The sequence below is a fragment of the Budorcas taxicolor genome, chromosome 11 (genome assembly GCF_023091745.1).
Source record: "Budorcas taxicolor isolate Tak-1 chromosome 11, Takin1.1, whole genome shotgun sequence".
NCBI lineage: Eukaryota > Metazoa > Chordata > Mammalia > Artiodactyla > Bovidae > Budorcas > Budorcas taxicolor.
Window position 1 is genome coordinate 44,438,247 of NC_068920.1, and position 15,180 is coordinate 44,453,426.

Consider the following 15,180-nt stretch of genomic DNA (forward strand, 5'->3'; position numbering starts at 1 on the left):
CAAATCTGCCTTTCATAGCTTCTAGTAAGGAACCTTTTGGATTTCTTTCTTCTTTATTCACTGTCCTGTATTATATCATCCTGCATCTTTTCTGGTCTATGAATGAGCCCAGTCTTGGATCGCTATGTTGTCCTTGACGTCTGGAGCCAAGATAACCAGTGATGAAACAGCATCAGACTCAGCACCTCCCAGCAATGGCATGACATCCTGTTGTGCAACTTTCTGGAGCCTCCGGGGTAGAGTGTCTCTCTGTAGCTGTGCCAGGAGCCACAGAACAGCTGGAGTCAGCGCACATGAAGGATGAGGAAGGCCAGGCTCTGGGGGCTGCTCTGGATGTTCTTCGTTCCAGGTAAGATGTGGAGGAGGCGTGAGCGGGTGAGCTCTCCGCCCAGGACCTGGGGTTGGGGCCAAGCCCTCCACAAGAAAGGTCTCCCGTTTCCTCTGAAGCTCCACGGGGTGTGGCCACCCAAGACAGAGCCATCCAGTAGACATGCCACACTGGGTTTCTCCACCCAGACTTAAAAGAATCAGGAGAACACACAGGGCCTGAGAACAGAACTAAAGGGGGCGGGTTAGGGAAGCAAGATGCCTGTGCCTTTTGATGTTGTCAGGGACATGCAAAACCCCGAGTGGGAAAATAATGGTAGAGAAAAATCTCACCTTGACATGACCTAAGGGAATTTTGTTTTTGAGTTTGACATTTTTTCCCCTGTATATTCCATCATGGTGCTTTGGATGTTGAAAGAAGTGTTAGTCACTCAGTTGTGTCCAACTCTTTGTGACCCCGTGTCTATCCATGGGATTCTCCAGGCAAGAATACTGGGATGGGTTGCCATTTCCTTCTCCAGGGGATCTTCCCCACCCAGGGATCGAACCTGGGTCTCTCACACTGAAGGCAGGCTTTTTACCAACTGAGCCACCAGGGAAGCCTAAACCCCAAAGACATAGTCCATTCAATAAATATCTCCCAGTGGCCAAGCATGGGCCAGGAGACCTGCTATTGCTGAGGACACAGAAGTGCACAGGAGAAAAGTGCCCGTTTTCACAGAGGCCGTGATCCCAGGGCCCTGAGGCTCTGCTGCTCGGGCTGCGCAGGGTTGCTGGGGCCCTTCTCTCCTCCTCCTGCCTAGCTCACACCTTCACCAAAAGTGGAAGCACTTGGAGCTTTCGTTGTTCCTGCTCCCAGTCCTCATGAATACATCGAGAAAATAAGCAGAGAAGGGGAGCATATCAACAAGGAATTAAAAGAAAGGTTTGCTTTGGAAAGACAGAAAAAATTCTAGGGAGAGGATGTTTTCCGGGGACCCACTGCCTTGAGCAAAGTCCTGGATAATCACCTGGTAGAGCCTGCACACCAGGGTTGCTCCGGGATTTCTTGGAGCTGGGGTGATGATCCGGATGGGGTACATGGAAGTGTGGTTCCCGTGGACCAGTGCACTTCCTTGTGTCTTTTCTTTCTTTTCTTTTTTAAAATATCTGTTTTCATTTTGCAGTGGAGGTTGTGTTTATTTATTGATTAATTTTTAGTTTTATTCATTTATCCGCCCACACGGGGTCTTTGTTGCGGCACATGGGCTTTCTCTAGTTGGGGTGAGTGGGGCTGCTCTCTGGTTGCAGTGCATGGGTTTCTAATCGCGGCGGCTTCTCTTGTCGCAGCTCACGGGTTCTGGAGCACAGGTTCAGTAGTTGCGGTGCATAGGCGTACTTGCCCCTTGGCATGTGGTATCTCCCTGAAGCAGGGATGGAACCTGTGTCCCTGCATTGGCAGACCGATTCCCAACCCCACTGGACAGCCAGGGAAGTCCCTCCTTGTGTCTTATTCACGTTTTTCCAGGAGAACTGGGAGAAGATGGAAGGTTGAAGACTGAGAGGAAACCAGTGGTTTTTTTTTCCCACTGAGTCCCATCAGGGTAGCTTAGGGTATAACATAAAAGCTCCTTCTAGACCCTGTATCCTGGGAAATAGAATTATTTGTCAGTTATTCTCATTTGGGTTGTCACTGGCTTTAATCCCAACTAGACAGCTGCTTTGGGCAATCTAGCTCAGAGGTTTAGAGCTGATTCTAGAGTCTTCCCTGGTGGCTCAGACGGTAAAGAGTCTGCCTGCAGTGCCGGGGACCCAGGTTTTAATCCATGGGTTGGGAATATCCCCTGGAGAAGGAACCAGCAACCCACACCAGTATTCTTGCCTGGAAAAATCCCATAGATGGAGGAACCTGACAGACTACAGTCCATGGGGTCACAGTTACTGCTAAGTGTTTAAGACACTCTCTCATTTAATCTTTATAACTTATAAGTTGATACTACTATTATTCCTAGTTTAGAGACTAGGGTCCCCAAGAGTCAGACACTTTCTAGAGTCTGACTATGAGGGTCTGAATCCTAACTTCCCGCATCTCTCCTGTGGGACCTTGGGCGAATCACACAATGTGTGTGTGCCCTCAGTTGCATCCAACTCTTTGCAACCACATGCACTGTAGCCCGCCAGGCTCCTCTGTCCATGGAATTTTCCAAGTAAGAATACTGGAGTGGGTTGCCATTCCCACTCCAGGGGATCTTCCCAATCCAGGGATCAAACCCATGTCTCTTGCACTGACAAGCAGATTCTTTACCACTAAGCCACCTGGGAAGCCCAAATCACATAATAACTTCTGGGTTATTAAATAAACTTTCTGTCTCCCAATTTCCTTGTCTCGAAACTAGGAAAAATATCATTATCAACTGATACGTTATAAAGATTAAATGAGAGAGTGTCTTAAACACTTAGTAGTAAAAGGTATTTGTTATTCTTTTTTTACATTAATAATATAAAGAAGTCCTTTCTTGAAATGGTGCAAAAAGTGATGTACAGACTTCCCTTCTGCGTTAGTTTCTCACTCTCCATTCACAAGAGCCTGGCAGGTTTGTGAGCAATTTGTCTCCTGTGACTCCTACTGTCTTGACCCATCTGGGCAGTTATAACAAAATACCACAGTCTGGGTGGCTTATAAGCAACAGAAATTTACTTCTCCCAGTTCTGGAGGCTGGAAATTCAAGGTCACGGTACCAGTATGATTGGGTTCTGGGGAAGGTCCTCTTCTGAGTTGCAGACTGACTACCAATTTCCCACTGTATCCTCATGTGGGGGAAGGGGCAAGGGAGCTCCCCGGAGCCTCATTACTAAGGGCACTAATCCTGTTCCTGAGGGCAGAGCCCTTATGACCTAACTATCTCCACCTTGAAGTTTAAGATTTCAAAATATGAATTTTAGGGGGACGCTAGCATTTAGATTAATAGAAGCAGCAACAATTGTAGGTAGTGGTAGCCTGACCTTAGTAATGGTAGGTGGATTGACCCACCACTATCCAGCCCATTTTTTGGTTTTCTGCAAAGGCCTGGATGGATAAACTATAGACCCTCAGTAAAGGGAGCCCTGCTGTGTCCAGTGGAAAACACAGACCTAGATCTTATTACTTCAACTCTACTTGGCCCTCCCATCAGCAAGGATCCCTTGGACCAGACCAGAAATTCATGCCAATTCTAAGTTCAACATTCAAGAGTGTGATTGAAACTTTTGTCCCTGTAATCCAGGGGTTCTCAGCCTTGGCACTATTGACATTATGGGTGGGTTAATTTTTTTCTCATGGGGGCTGGTCTGTGCACTGAAGGATGTTTAACATTTAACAACATCTCTGGCCTCTACCCCTTAGATGCTATTAGCACCTCCTTGCTCCCAATGATGGGGCTTCCCTGGTAGCTCAGCTGGTAAAAAATCTGCCTGCAATGCAGGAGACCCCAGTTCTATTCCTGGGTTGGGAAGATCCCCTGGGAAAGGGATAGGCTACCTACTCCTGTATTCTTGGGCTTCCCTGGTGGCTCAACAGTAAAGAATCCACCTGCAATGTGGGAGACTTGGGTTCGATCCCGGGGTTGGGAAGATCCCCTGGAGAAGGGAATGGCAACCCACTCTAGTATTCTTGCCTGGAGAATCCCATGGACAGAGGAGCCTGGTGGGCTATAGTCCATGGGGTCTCAAAGAGTTGGACGTGACTGAGTGACTAAGCACAGCATAACTCCCAATTATAACAACCAAAAATATCTGCAGTCATTGCCCAATGTCCCCAGAGGGAAAACTGTCCCCAGTGGAAGACCACTGCTGTGACTCCTTGACATTCTGTAATATTTAGAACTCTTTTGGATGCAAGCAACATCCTATAGACCAATCAACACAGTAAGAAAGAGCAGCAGTCTCAACAGAGGATTCTGATTGGCCCAGCCTTAGTCATGTGCCCATATCTAGGCCAATCAGCATGGCCAGGGTGGTGAGATTCTTTGGCTAAGCCTGTGTCTCTGTGTCCATCCTGGAGAATACGGGCAGCCCCATCAGTAAAGGTAGTAGGATGAGAAAGATGAGCACCTTGAGAAAGAGGTGATCTGCTACCCAAGGAAGGGAGAGATGAAGACCCCACCACCAGACATCAATGTCCACCATGTCCTCGAGATGGCTTCCTCGCCATTTTTCCAATAGTCTCTTGAACTGGTCTCTCTCCTCTGACTTAGATGAAGTTCCTCTAGCTGTTCAGAAGAGTCGCTTTCTGATAGTAACATGTCGTCACATCCACTTTGCACCCTGTACCTGGTGGTCTAGTGGTTAGGGTTCAGCAGTCTCGTTCTGCACCCTGTATGTCCTTCTTTATAATCTTTCCCTCCCGTCATGCCCCTGGCACTCACGGTCTTAGCACGCGTCCCATGCTCTGTCTCTATTCAGACAATTTCTTCCTCTCAGAAACAGTTATTTATGAAAGTTGATTTGCACAAATCATACACAGTCTAACTTTTGTGGTCAAAATCAATCAAACAAACAAACCAAATGAACCCCCACCCCCCAAAACTACTTGCAATGATAGGATCTGGGGTCTAATGCTAACTTGCAGGGAAAGCTGCATCTTCTCTGGAGACCTTGAGAATCTTGTCTAAAAATCAGGTGATTTAACAAGAAAGAAAGGTGGCTCCTCTCTCTTTTTTTTTTTCCCAAAGAGAAGGAAGCTATTCCTCACAGAGCCTAACTCAAATTCTCTGCTTACAGAAATCCAAGCTGCCGCAAAACTATACGAGGAGAAGTGTACTCTAGCAGAGGGGCAGACCTTGAACGTGAGCTGTCCTACCAATACCAACATATATTCCAACAGCCAGAAGGCTTGGCAGAGGCTGAAAGATAATGGGGAGGTCCAGACACTGGCAATCACAGAGGGGTCCAGTCAAGTCCAGAAGGGGAAGTACTTCCTAGAAGACATCCCCAGTGAAGGGATGCTGCAAGTCCGAATGACCAACCTTCAAGTGGAGGACTCAGGATTGTACCGATGTGTGATCTTGGGACCCAGCGACCCCATCATCCTGTTCTACCCAGTCCGCCTGGTGGTGACCAAGAGTGAGTGACCTGGGGGTGGGTGGTAGAGGGTGGGAGAGCCAGATCAGGTCGAGTGGGACAGTGGTGGGAGCACCAGTAGGGCTGTGGCTCAGGATTTCTAGAAGCTTTTGATCTTGCTCCTTGTTTCTAGAAGCTCCTTGTTTCTCATTTGAGGTCTTTGAGAGACATTTGGTCTAATGGTAAGAAGGGATTGCATCTCATTCTTTGTATGGGATTCCTCTTTGGGAGCAGAACCTAACATGCTGTGCTATATGGTGAAAGGTGAGTGATGGACTTGGGACACTTCAGTCTCAAGCTTCAGGTCTTCATGTAGAAGTCATTTCCTTGGGAAGCCTCTGTGAGTCACCCTCCCTTCCTAAGGATGCATCTGAAGCCCCTCCTGGGTGCTTCCAAAGCAGTGCTCCTCCAACCTTAAGAGGGCACAAACCACCTGGGGGTCTTATTTTAAATGTAATACATCTAGGATGGGACCTAGATTCTGTATTTCCAGCTTCCTCACAGACAATGCTGACACTGCTGGTCCATGGCTTCTGTTTTGAGTAGCAAAGCACCAGGGCTCGCTTGGCGCTCTCTTTATAGACAGCTCTATCTCCCTGGATGAAGTAGTGGCCAGCTTCCTTAACTGTCTCCCCTATTCATCTTTGAGAACCTTGAGGAGGTAATCTGTGCCTTATTCAACTCTGTATCTCTAGCAACTGGTGAAGTGCCTGGCATATAGTAGGGCCTCCACAGATGTTGACTGGATGAATTAAGGAAAGCAGATTAGAACAGGGGCAGATTCAAGTTCCTAGCCCCTGTGGAGCCCATATCTAAGGAAGACAAGACATATCTGCACTATATTCATGAAAGATAACTTGCAAAGCAATATGCCACAGGTACAGGTGAGTGCAAGGCAGAGAGAATGGTATAAGATAATCAGGGAAATATTCTTGAAGAAGGGCTGGTGGTGAAGACATGGATTGGTGAAGAATGGCAGGCAAGTGTATTTCCAATAACATGAATAGCCTGGAAATACCTTCCTTCTTCCTTATCTCCCTCCCTCCTTCTTTCCTTCCTTCTTTCCTTTTCCCCATCTCTGACCCAAAAAATGTCACACTATTTCTTTATTAAAATTAAAAGCAAAAGGAAACCTTGGTTCATGAGTGGCCATGTTCATTTCCCTCCTCAGTTCCATTTACTCTACCACTCATCCTTCCAGCTATCCATCATCTGTCCAACCATCCAATGTGCTTTCTTGCAGATTCTTTGGGAACCCCTGACTCAGATGAGTATCCTTGCCAGATCTCTGTTCAGAATCCCACCCTACCTCCCGTCACCACCAAGCTCCGTCCCAGGCCCGGGCCCAGGCCCAGGCCCAGGCCCGTGACCCAACTCGTCCCCACATCAGCCGATAGGCTCTCCTCTCCTGGCTTCACAGTCACCCCCACAAATGTGACACACGTCACCAGGTATGGTTTCCAGGTCTCGGGGCCCTTGGATCGGACACCAAGTCCTTTGATTCCCAGTCCATGTGCTGAGAGGGTGTGGGGAGTGAAGGATGGGGGAGGGTAGAGGGCAGGGTGGGTTTCAGTCCTCTCGGTCTGGCGGACCTTCCCAGGGGAAGGAGGAGTGTGCTGGTGCTGGAGAGAGGAGGAGGCTCTTGGAGGCAATACGAGGCTGCCATTCTCCCCGCCGTTTCCCTCTGTGTTTGCTTCTTGCATGTCAGAGGGGTAAGGAGAGGGAAATGGCATCTGTGCTGAATTCCAAGGGCTCAGCAAACCCATAATGGTGTAGTGGGAAAAGAGACCCTGGATTCTAATGTCAGCCAGATCGACTGAAAGTGTAACTTCAGGCCACTCAGGATTCTTCTCTGGCTTCAGTTTCCTTGTTTCTATGGTTGGGGTTGGAGGGGGTAGGGGAGCGTAGAAAAAAATCAGAGCTGGAATTCATAATCTAGCCCAACAGCTCTGAGCAAGTGAGGCGCATTAGGATATCCTGGAGCATTAGCTTTTATTTGGCTTGTTTTATTTATTTATTAAAAAATTTTTTTTGAATGTACCCTGCAGCCTGTGGGATCTCAGTTTCCCAAACAGGGATGGCAGAGTCTTGATCACTGGACAACTGGGGAAATCCCTGGGTTGTTTTCAATGCTGATGCATGTGACCTCTACAGACCAAAAGGATTAGAATTTCTGGAGGTGGGGCTGGTCTCAGTAGTTTTTATAAGATCTTCAGGACTCTTAAAATGTGCAGGCAAAGCTAAGAACCATGACCTTTGCATGCTCACCCTTTTATACAGTTTATTATTAAATGTTGATTTATCTTAGAGTGTGTTTATCACTAAATGTTGACTTAGCAGAGAAAGAAATATTCTTCCATATTTCTACCAATCTAATGTGTCTTTTCTTGTCCATCTTCTCTTCTAGCTTTTATTCATGCTTGGATATATTTTAATGTGGCATTAATTCTAATTATACACATTTTCATTATTTTTTCTTGGCTAAAACTATTCTTCAGTGTTGCTCCCTAGTCTTTGTAGTCAGAATTTCAGCATACTTTTCTATCAATAGAAAGCCATTGCTCATATAATCCTTTGCCTGTTTTCAGACACTGAGATTATTTTCATTTTTTGTAGTATTGATAACTTTGAGATGAACATATATTTGTAGATGTCCGTTTCTTCTTTGAAATTGTTCACTCAAAAGAAATTCCCTTAAAAGAAGCCCAACATTTATACTGTTCTGTATGTGTCGTTGCATGCTCAATTGTGTCCAACTCTTTGTGACCACATGGACTGCAGCCTGCCAGGCTCCTTTGTCCATGGAATTCTCCAGGCAAGAATACTATGGTGGGTTACCATTTCCTCCTCCAGGGAGTCTTCCTGACCTAGAGATTGAACCTGCGTCTCCTGCACTGGCAGGTGGATTCTTTATCACAGAGCTACCAGGAAAGCCATTTTCCTCTATACATACTGTCAATTTGTTTTCCAAAGGTTGGAAACAATTTGAAGTGAGATCCACAATGAGGAAGAGAAGCAGTGTCACTACAGAGCTCTGGTATTTAAAAAATAGATGCGCTGCTGAAAGCTCATATTTTGTGTATGCTGGTGCCAAATCAAATCTCAAGGACAGTTTTGGGTGAAGTAAAATGAGTAGCTTTGTTGCTTTGCTAGGCAAAGGGGGCCACTGTGGGCTAATGTTCTCAAAACTATGTGTTGCAACTTGGGGAAGATAGTGACAAGTTTTGTAGTAATTGTTCAGAGAGAGTGTGATCAGCTCATGAACATTCTTCTGATGGGCTGGTGATGACATAAGTAGAAGTCAGCATCCTTATCCTTCAGGTCCAACTGGTCTAGGGTCTACATGCTTGTGGGTGGCAGACCATCATTAATCTTTGTTAACTTCTATCACCTGGAGGGGGTTTCAGTATCTGCAAAACAGCTCAAAGATATTGTCTGTATCCACTGATGAGGAATCACAAGCTGAAATCAAGACTGCTAGGAGAATATCCACAACCTCAGATATGCAGATGATATCACTCTAATGGCAGAAAGAGAAAGTAAAGAGCCTCTTGATAGGGGTAAAGAGGAGAGTGAAAAAGCTGGCTTAAAACTCAACACTCAAAAAACTAAGATCATGGCTTCCAGTCCCATCACTTGAAATGACAAATAGATGGGGGAAAAGTGAAAACAGTGGCAGAATTTATTTTCTTGGGATCCAAAAATCACTGCAGATAGTGACTGCATTCACAAAATTAAAAGACACTTGCTCCTTGGAAGAAAAGCTATGACCAACCTAGACAGCACATTAAAAAGCAGAGACATCACTTTGCTGACAAAGGTCTGTATAGTCAAAGCTATGGTTTTTCCAGCAGTCATGTATAGATGTGAGAGTTGAACCATAAAGAAAGCTGAGCACCAAAGAATTGATGCTTTTGAACTGTGGTGTTGGAGAAGATTCTTGAGAGTCCCTTGGACTGCAAGGAGATCAAACCAGTCCATCCTATAAGAAACCAACCCTGAGTATTCATTGGAAGGACTGGTGCTGAAGCTGAAGCTCCAATACTTCGGCCACCTGATACAAAAAGCTGACTCGTTGGAAAAGACCATGATTCTGGGAAGGATTGAGGACAGGAGGAAGGGGATGACAGAGAATGAGATGTTTGGGTGGCATCATTGACTCAGTGGACATGAGTCTGAGGAAACTCTGGGAGATAGTGAAAGACAGGGAAGCCTGGCATGCTACAGTCCATGGGGTTGCAAACAATCGGACACAACTGAGTGACTGAATGACAACAACAATTGATGGGAAACAGGACCTTGCTCAGAGGCTGCTCTTGACGTTTTCTCCCTGGTCTTGCATCCCCAGTTCAGTTCAGTTGCTCAGTCATGTCTGAGTCCTTGCAACTCTATGACTGCAGCATGACCAGGCTTTCCTGTCCATCACCCATTCCTAGAGCTTGCTCAAACTCATGTTCATCAAGTTGGTGATGCCATTCAATCATCTCATCCTCTGATGTTCCCTTCTCCTCCCACCTTCAATCTTTCCCAGCATCAGGGTCTTTTCCAGTTCGTCCCATTAGGTGGCCAAAGTACTGGAGTTTCAGCTTCAACATCAGTCCTTCCAATGAATATTCAGGACTGATTTCCTATAGGGTGAACTAGTTTGATCTCCTTGCAGGCCAAGGGACTCTCAAGAGTCTTCCCCAACATCACAGTTCAAAAGCATCAATTCTTTGGTGCTCAGCTTTCTTTATGGCCCAACTCTCACATCCATACGTGACTGCTGGAAAAATCATAGCTTTGATTAGACAGACCTTTGTTAGCAACGTAATGTCTCTGCTTTTTAATATCCTGTCTAGGTTGGTCACAGTTTTTCTTCCAAGGAGCAAGTGTCTTTTAATTTCATGGCTGCAGTCACCATCTGCAGTGATTTTGGAGCCCAAGAAAATTAAGTCTGTCACTGTTTCCATTGTTTCCCCATCTATTTGCCGTGAAGTGATGGGAATGGATGCCATGATCTCCATTTTTTGAATGTTGAGTTTTAGGCCAATTTTTTCACTCTCCTCTTTCACTTTCATTAAGAGGCTCTTCAGTTCCTCTTTGCTTTCTATCACAAGGGTGATGTCATCTCCATATCTGAGGTTATTGATATTTCTCCAGGTAATCTTAATTCCAGCTTGTGCTTTATCCAGCCTGGCATTTTGCTTGATGTTCTCTGCATAGAAGTTAAATAAGCAGAGTGACAATAGACAGCCTTGACGTAGTCCTTTCTCAATTTGGAACCAGTCTGTTGCTTCATGTCCGGTTCTAACTGCTCCTTCTTGACCTACATACAGATTTCTCAGGAGGCAGGTAAAGTGTATTCTCATCTCTTGAAGAATTTTCCACAGTTTGTTGTGATCCACACAGTCAAAGGCTTTAGCATAGTCAATAAAGCAGAAGTAGATGTTTTCCTGGAACTCTCTTGCTTTTTCTATGATCCAACAGATGTTGGCAATTTGATCTCTATTCCTTTGCCTTTTCTAAATCCAGCTTGAACATCTGGAAGTTCTTGGTTCATGTACTATTGAAGCCTCACTTGGAAAACTTTGAGCATTATTTTGCTAGTGTGAGAGATGAGTGCAATTGTGTGGTAGTTTGAACATTCTTTGGCATTGCCTTTCTTTGGGATTGGAATGAAAACTGACCTTTTTCAGTCCTGTGGTCACTGCTGAGTTTTCCAAATTTGTTGGCATATTGAGTACAGCACTTTCACAGATGATGATCTTTTAGGATTTGCAATAGCTCAGCTGGAATTCCATCAGTTACACTAGCTTTGTTCATAATGATGCTTCCTCATGCCCACTTGAATTCAACACTCCAAGATGTCTGGCTCTAGGTGAGTCATCACACCATCATGGTTATCTGGGTTAGGAAGGTCTTTTTTGCATACTTCTTCTGTGTATTCTTGCCACCTTTTCTTAATATCTTCTGCTTCTGTTAGGTCCATTCCATTTCTGTCCTTTATTGAGCCCATCTTTGCATGAAATGTTCCCTTGGTATCTCTAATTTTCTTGAAGAGATCTCTAGTCTTTCCCATTCTATTGTTTTCCTCTATTTCTTTGCATTGATCACTGAGAAAGTCTTTCTTATCTATTCTTTGGAACTGTGCATTCAGATGGGTATATCTTCCCTTTCCTCCTTTGCCTTTAGCTTCCCCTCCCTTCCCTAATTAACAACAGCTTGAATCTGCCCCCTGGGGCTCAGGGAAAGCCATGGAGGCTGAATGAAGGTTGTTTCCTACAATCAAAGAAATGGGGGACACAAAAATCTTGTGCCCAGGAGCCCCACAGGACTCTGCATGGTATCAGACATGAGCTGGGACTTGCTTTCATCTATTACTGTGGACTTTGAGCTCCATAGGGTAGAGGCAGAGTGCCCTCTTCCCCTTCTGTTGTGCCTAAGTGGCTGGTACATAGTAGGAGATCATTAAAACATTTAAAATAAAACACAGCTTTACAATAAATGCTATTCTTTTTTTTCCACTAATTTTCCAGAGTATAAACTGAGAGTGCAAACATTCACCCATATTCATACTAAAGGCTATACCTCCTTCACCCATTGGATTTATGTGTTTTAATTAACATGAACCATTCTATGTGTCAGAGTCCAGCTGGGAAGGCAGAAGCCACTGAGCTGTTTGAAAAAGAGGGAATTTAGTGGAGGGAGCAGTTTGTCCAGGAGATGGAGGAGCAGAGGCGCCTATCTGGGGCTGGAGGGTGTGGCACCTCAGGAGAAGCCACTGTCACCCTGTCTTCGGAGGGTTCCACGGAGGCAGGCTGTGGAGAAAATCTTGTGCAAATGTTTTAGGAAGGGGTCCCAGGAAAAACCATTCCTGGGGAGTGGGACTGGGAAGGAAGGAAACCTAGCAAACGGTGCCATAACAAAAGTGAGTCCCACAGGGACTGAAGGGGCCTCTGGGCATCACAGTTGTCTGCCTGGAGAGGGGCTGGGGAGCTGGAGCGTCTGTATTCCCAGCACTCGGTGAGGGGCGCAGGAATTCCCCAGCACTGTGGCTGGAGTGCCTTAGGGTGGGGTGGGATGGGGGTATCTGGCTGCCTGCATACAGCCTCAGAAAGGGATGCAACGCTTGCCCTTGACAGTGGACATGTTCTAGGAGCTCCGTGCAAGAAAACGTCCCAGGGCTTGGAGGGGATAAGGCAGGGCACTGGCAGGAGACCCTTGGAGAGAGCACACTTTGTGGAGCCCAGAGCTGGAACCTCCCTGGGCAGTAGGGCTGCACCCGGGCACAGGCTTGCACTGCAGGGGGCATAGCTGCAAGCCTGCGGGTCTAGAGAGGCACTGCCTTCCAGCCTCTGCCCCAGTCCCTAGCCAGGGCAGCCATGGCTGAACTTGGCTGCCTCAGACATCTAGTTCCTGCAGAGGCAAGACAGCGCCGCAGGCTGGGGGTAGATTTTAGCACGAAAGGATCTGTGCTGCTTTCTATGGCTGTTGTATCATTTCTCCCTTTGCAGGCTTGTACATTCAGGTTTAAGTTTTGCATAGGCAAACATGTTGATTTTTAAATTATTGCTTTGTTTTATTCCTTAATTGTGTTTATCCTATTTCCTGGTGCCTTCTCTATTTTTTTCACTTTATTTTAATCTTAACCCATCGGTGAGGGGGGTATTATTTTGCTATATGGTGTGAATGATAGAAGCAATGACTTTTTCTTACATTTTGCCGCCCAGGAATCACAAGACTGTTTATTTACGAGACAATTCTTGCCTACCTTTCGGGCTGCCGATTTCCTTAGATATGAATTCTTAACTATCCTTGGATCTATATCTGGACTTGTATTTGTTTCCCTGCTGTTTCTCTTTTCAACTTGGTGTCTCATCGCTATGGATTAGTTGTGCTATAACCTATTTCCACGGGCTTCCCAGGTGGCAGTAGTGGTAAAGAACCTGCCAATGCAGGAGGCATAGGAGACACGGGTTTGATCCCTGGGTCAGGAAGATCCCCTAGAGGAGGGCATGGCAACCCACTCCAGTATTCTTGCCTGGAGAATCCCATGGACAGAGGAGCCTGGAGGGCTACAATGTATGTGTCACAAAGAGGCAGACACAACTGAAGCAAGTGAACACACACACAACCTATTTCCGCATCTGCTGAGTCTATACAAGCCAAGTTTCTCCATTCATTCGTGTCCTTTTCTTACGGTACCTACTGATGTTTACCCAGGACTTTTAGAATCACGTTGCTGAGGTCTATGAAAATTCATGATGGGATTTTGATGAGGACTGGAATCTCAGTTTATAAATGAGGCCAGAGAGGTGAGGTGACTCTCCCAGGATAGGTCCTGATGCTGAGAATGGAAGCCAGCTTTCCTTGCTCTGGGAGCCCTCACTCTCTCTACTGCATGAAGGCAGGAAGGAGCCTTGTCCTCCTGTCCTTTCTGCCTGATGCCTCTTCTGAACGTGGACTCTGTGCTGTCTACTAAGTATATTTCTAATCAGTAGTTTTAGGTGATGGGACAAACTAGAGGCACGCGACAGAGCCAGTCAGTATGGGGAAAGGAGGGATTGGGAGCAGATGAGCCACGAGGTGTGAAAGCCCGTGACAGACACGTGCGTGTGTGGGAGCATCCGTGTCAATAGCCGCGCTCAGTCTTCTGTGTCCCCCAGGGCCCCTGGGATCAGCATCGTCATTCCTGCAGCGTGCGGACTCCTGAGTAAGACCCTGGTCTTCATCGGTCTGTTTGCTGTCACGCAGAGGTCATTTGCATCTTAGCCACAGGAATCCACAAGAGTGACCTCCAACCTCCACCCGTGTCCACTTGGCAGTTGTGCCTGAAGAGGGGCGTAAGGGGAAGAGGCGGGGGGTCAGTGACATGAGCTGATCTGTAACTCAGGTGACTTCTAAGGCTCAGGATCCCACCTTCGTGGCCCTGCTAACTCCCCTCATTTAACTGATAACCTTGGGTGTGCTTTGTCCCCTCACAAGAGAAGATACGGCCCCACACCTGCTCATTCCACTGGCGGCTCAGGGTTTGCATTAAATACAGACACTGCCTGGGACTTCCCTGGTGGCCCAGTGGCTAAGTCCGAGTTCCCAATGCAGGGGGCCCCCTGGGTTCCATCCCTGTCGGGGAACTAGATCCCGCTTGCTGCAACGAAGGTCGAAGATCCCACGTGCTGCAACTAAGACCTGGCACAGCCAAATAAATAAATAAGTAAATAAATATTAAAAAATGAAGACACTGCCTGATGCTTTTCACTGTCACGGGTTGTGGGGGTTGTGAGGCACAGAGGCTACGGCTGCTAACTCTGCTCTGGTCCTCACCCTGGACTACAACATTTTGGCTTGAACTGGACGGAGTTCCCGTTACAGAAGCATCTTGTTCTCTCAGCTGCCAGGGCTTTCCTCTCCTCTAGAATCAGATGTTTCAGTTTCTCCCCTTCATTTATGGCCTTTTCCAACACTCCCAGAAGATTGTTGAAAGCCATGGAGCAAAGAGAAGATGAGATGTCATGGTAAGAATTCCATATTTGGGAAAGGGGGACTGAGCTAACCAGAAGGGTGTATCCTGGGACAATACTGGGAGGATGAGATAGGATCCATGGCTGAGGACTGGTAAAGCAATATCATTTGTCTATGGTGTGCATTTATTGTGGGCATCAGTGGGGGTGCATCTGGCCACTGGATCCTCAGAACAACCCCACAAAGGCAGAGATCCATGCCTGGAATGAGACCACATGAGAAGGGCGTCGCCACTTACTGGCAGGGACAAAAACGAGAGCTCCTTTACTGAAG

General features: G+C 46.5%; 1 protein-coding gene across 1 annotated transcript; it reads left to right on the forward strand.

The window, feature by feature from the left end:
* The first annotated feature begins 267 nt into the window (after window positions 1-267).
* Window positions 268-14,157, forward strand: TREM1 (triggering receptor expressed on myeloid cells 1). Its single transcript, XM_052649593.1, has 4 exons — window positions 268-349; window positions 5,065-5,406; window positions 6,647-6,854; window positions 14,052-14,157. The coding sequence occupies exons 1-4, from the start codon at window positions 301-303 to the stop codon at window positions 14,155-14,157; spliced, it is 705 nt and encodes a 234-aa protein (XP_052505553.1). The 5' UTR covers window positions 268-300.
* Window positions 14,158-15,180: the final 1,023 nt, after the last annotated feature.

Bases quoted from the DNA above. Each gene is read 5' to 3' on its own strand.
- TREM1 (XM_052649593.1), top strand. From the start codon at position 301: ATGAGGAAGGCCAGGCTCTGGGGGCTGCTCTGGATGTTCTTCGTTCCA. The intron at 350-5,064 runs GTAAGATGTGGA...CTCTGCTTACAG, and splicing joins CTGGATGTTCTTCGTTCCAG to AAATCCAAGCTGCCGCAAAA. The intron at 5,407-6,646 runs GTGAGTGACCTG...GCTTTCTTGCAG, and splicing joins CCGCCTGGTGGTGACCAAGA to ATTCTTTGGGAACCCCTGAC.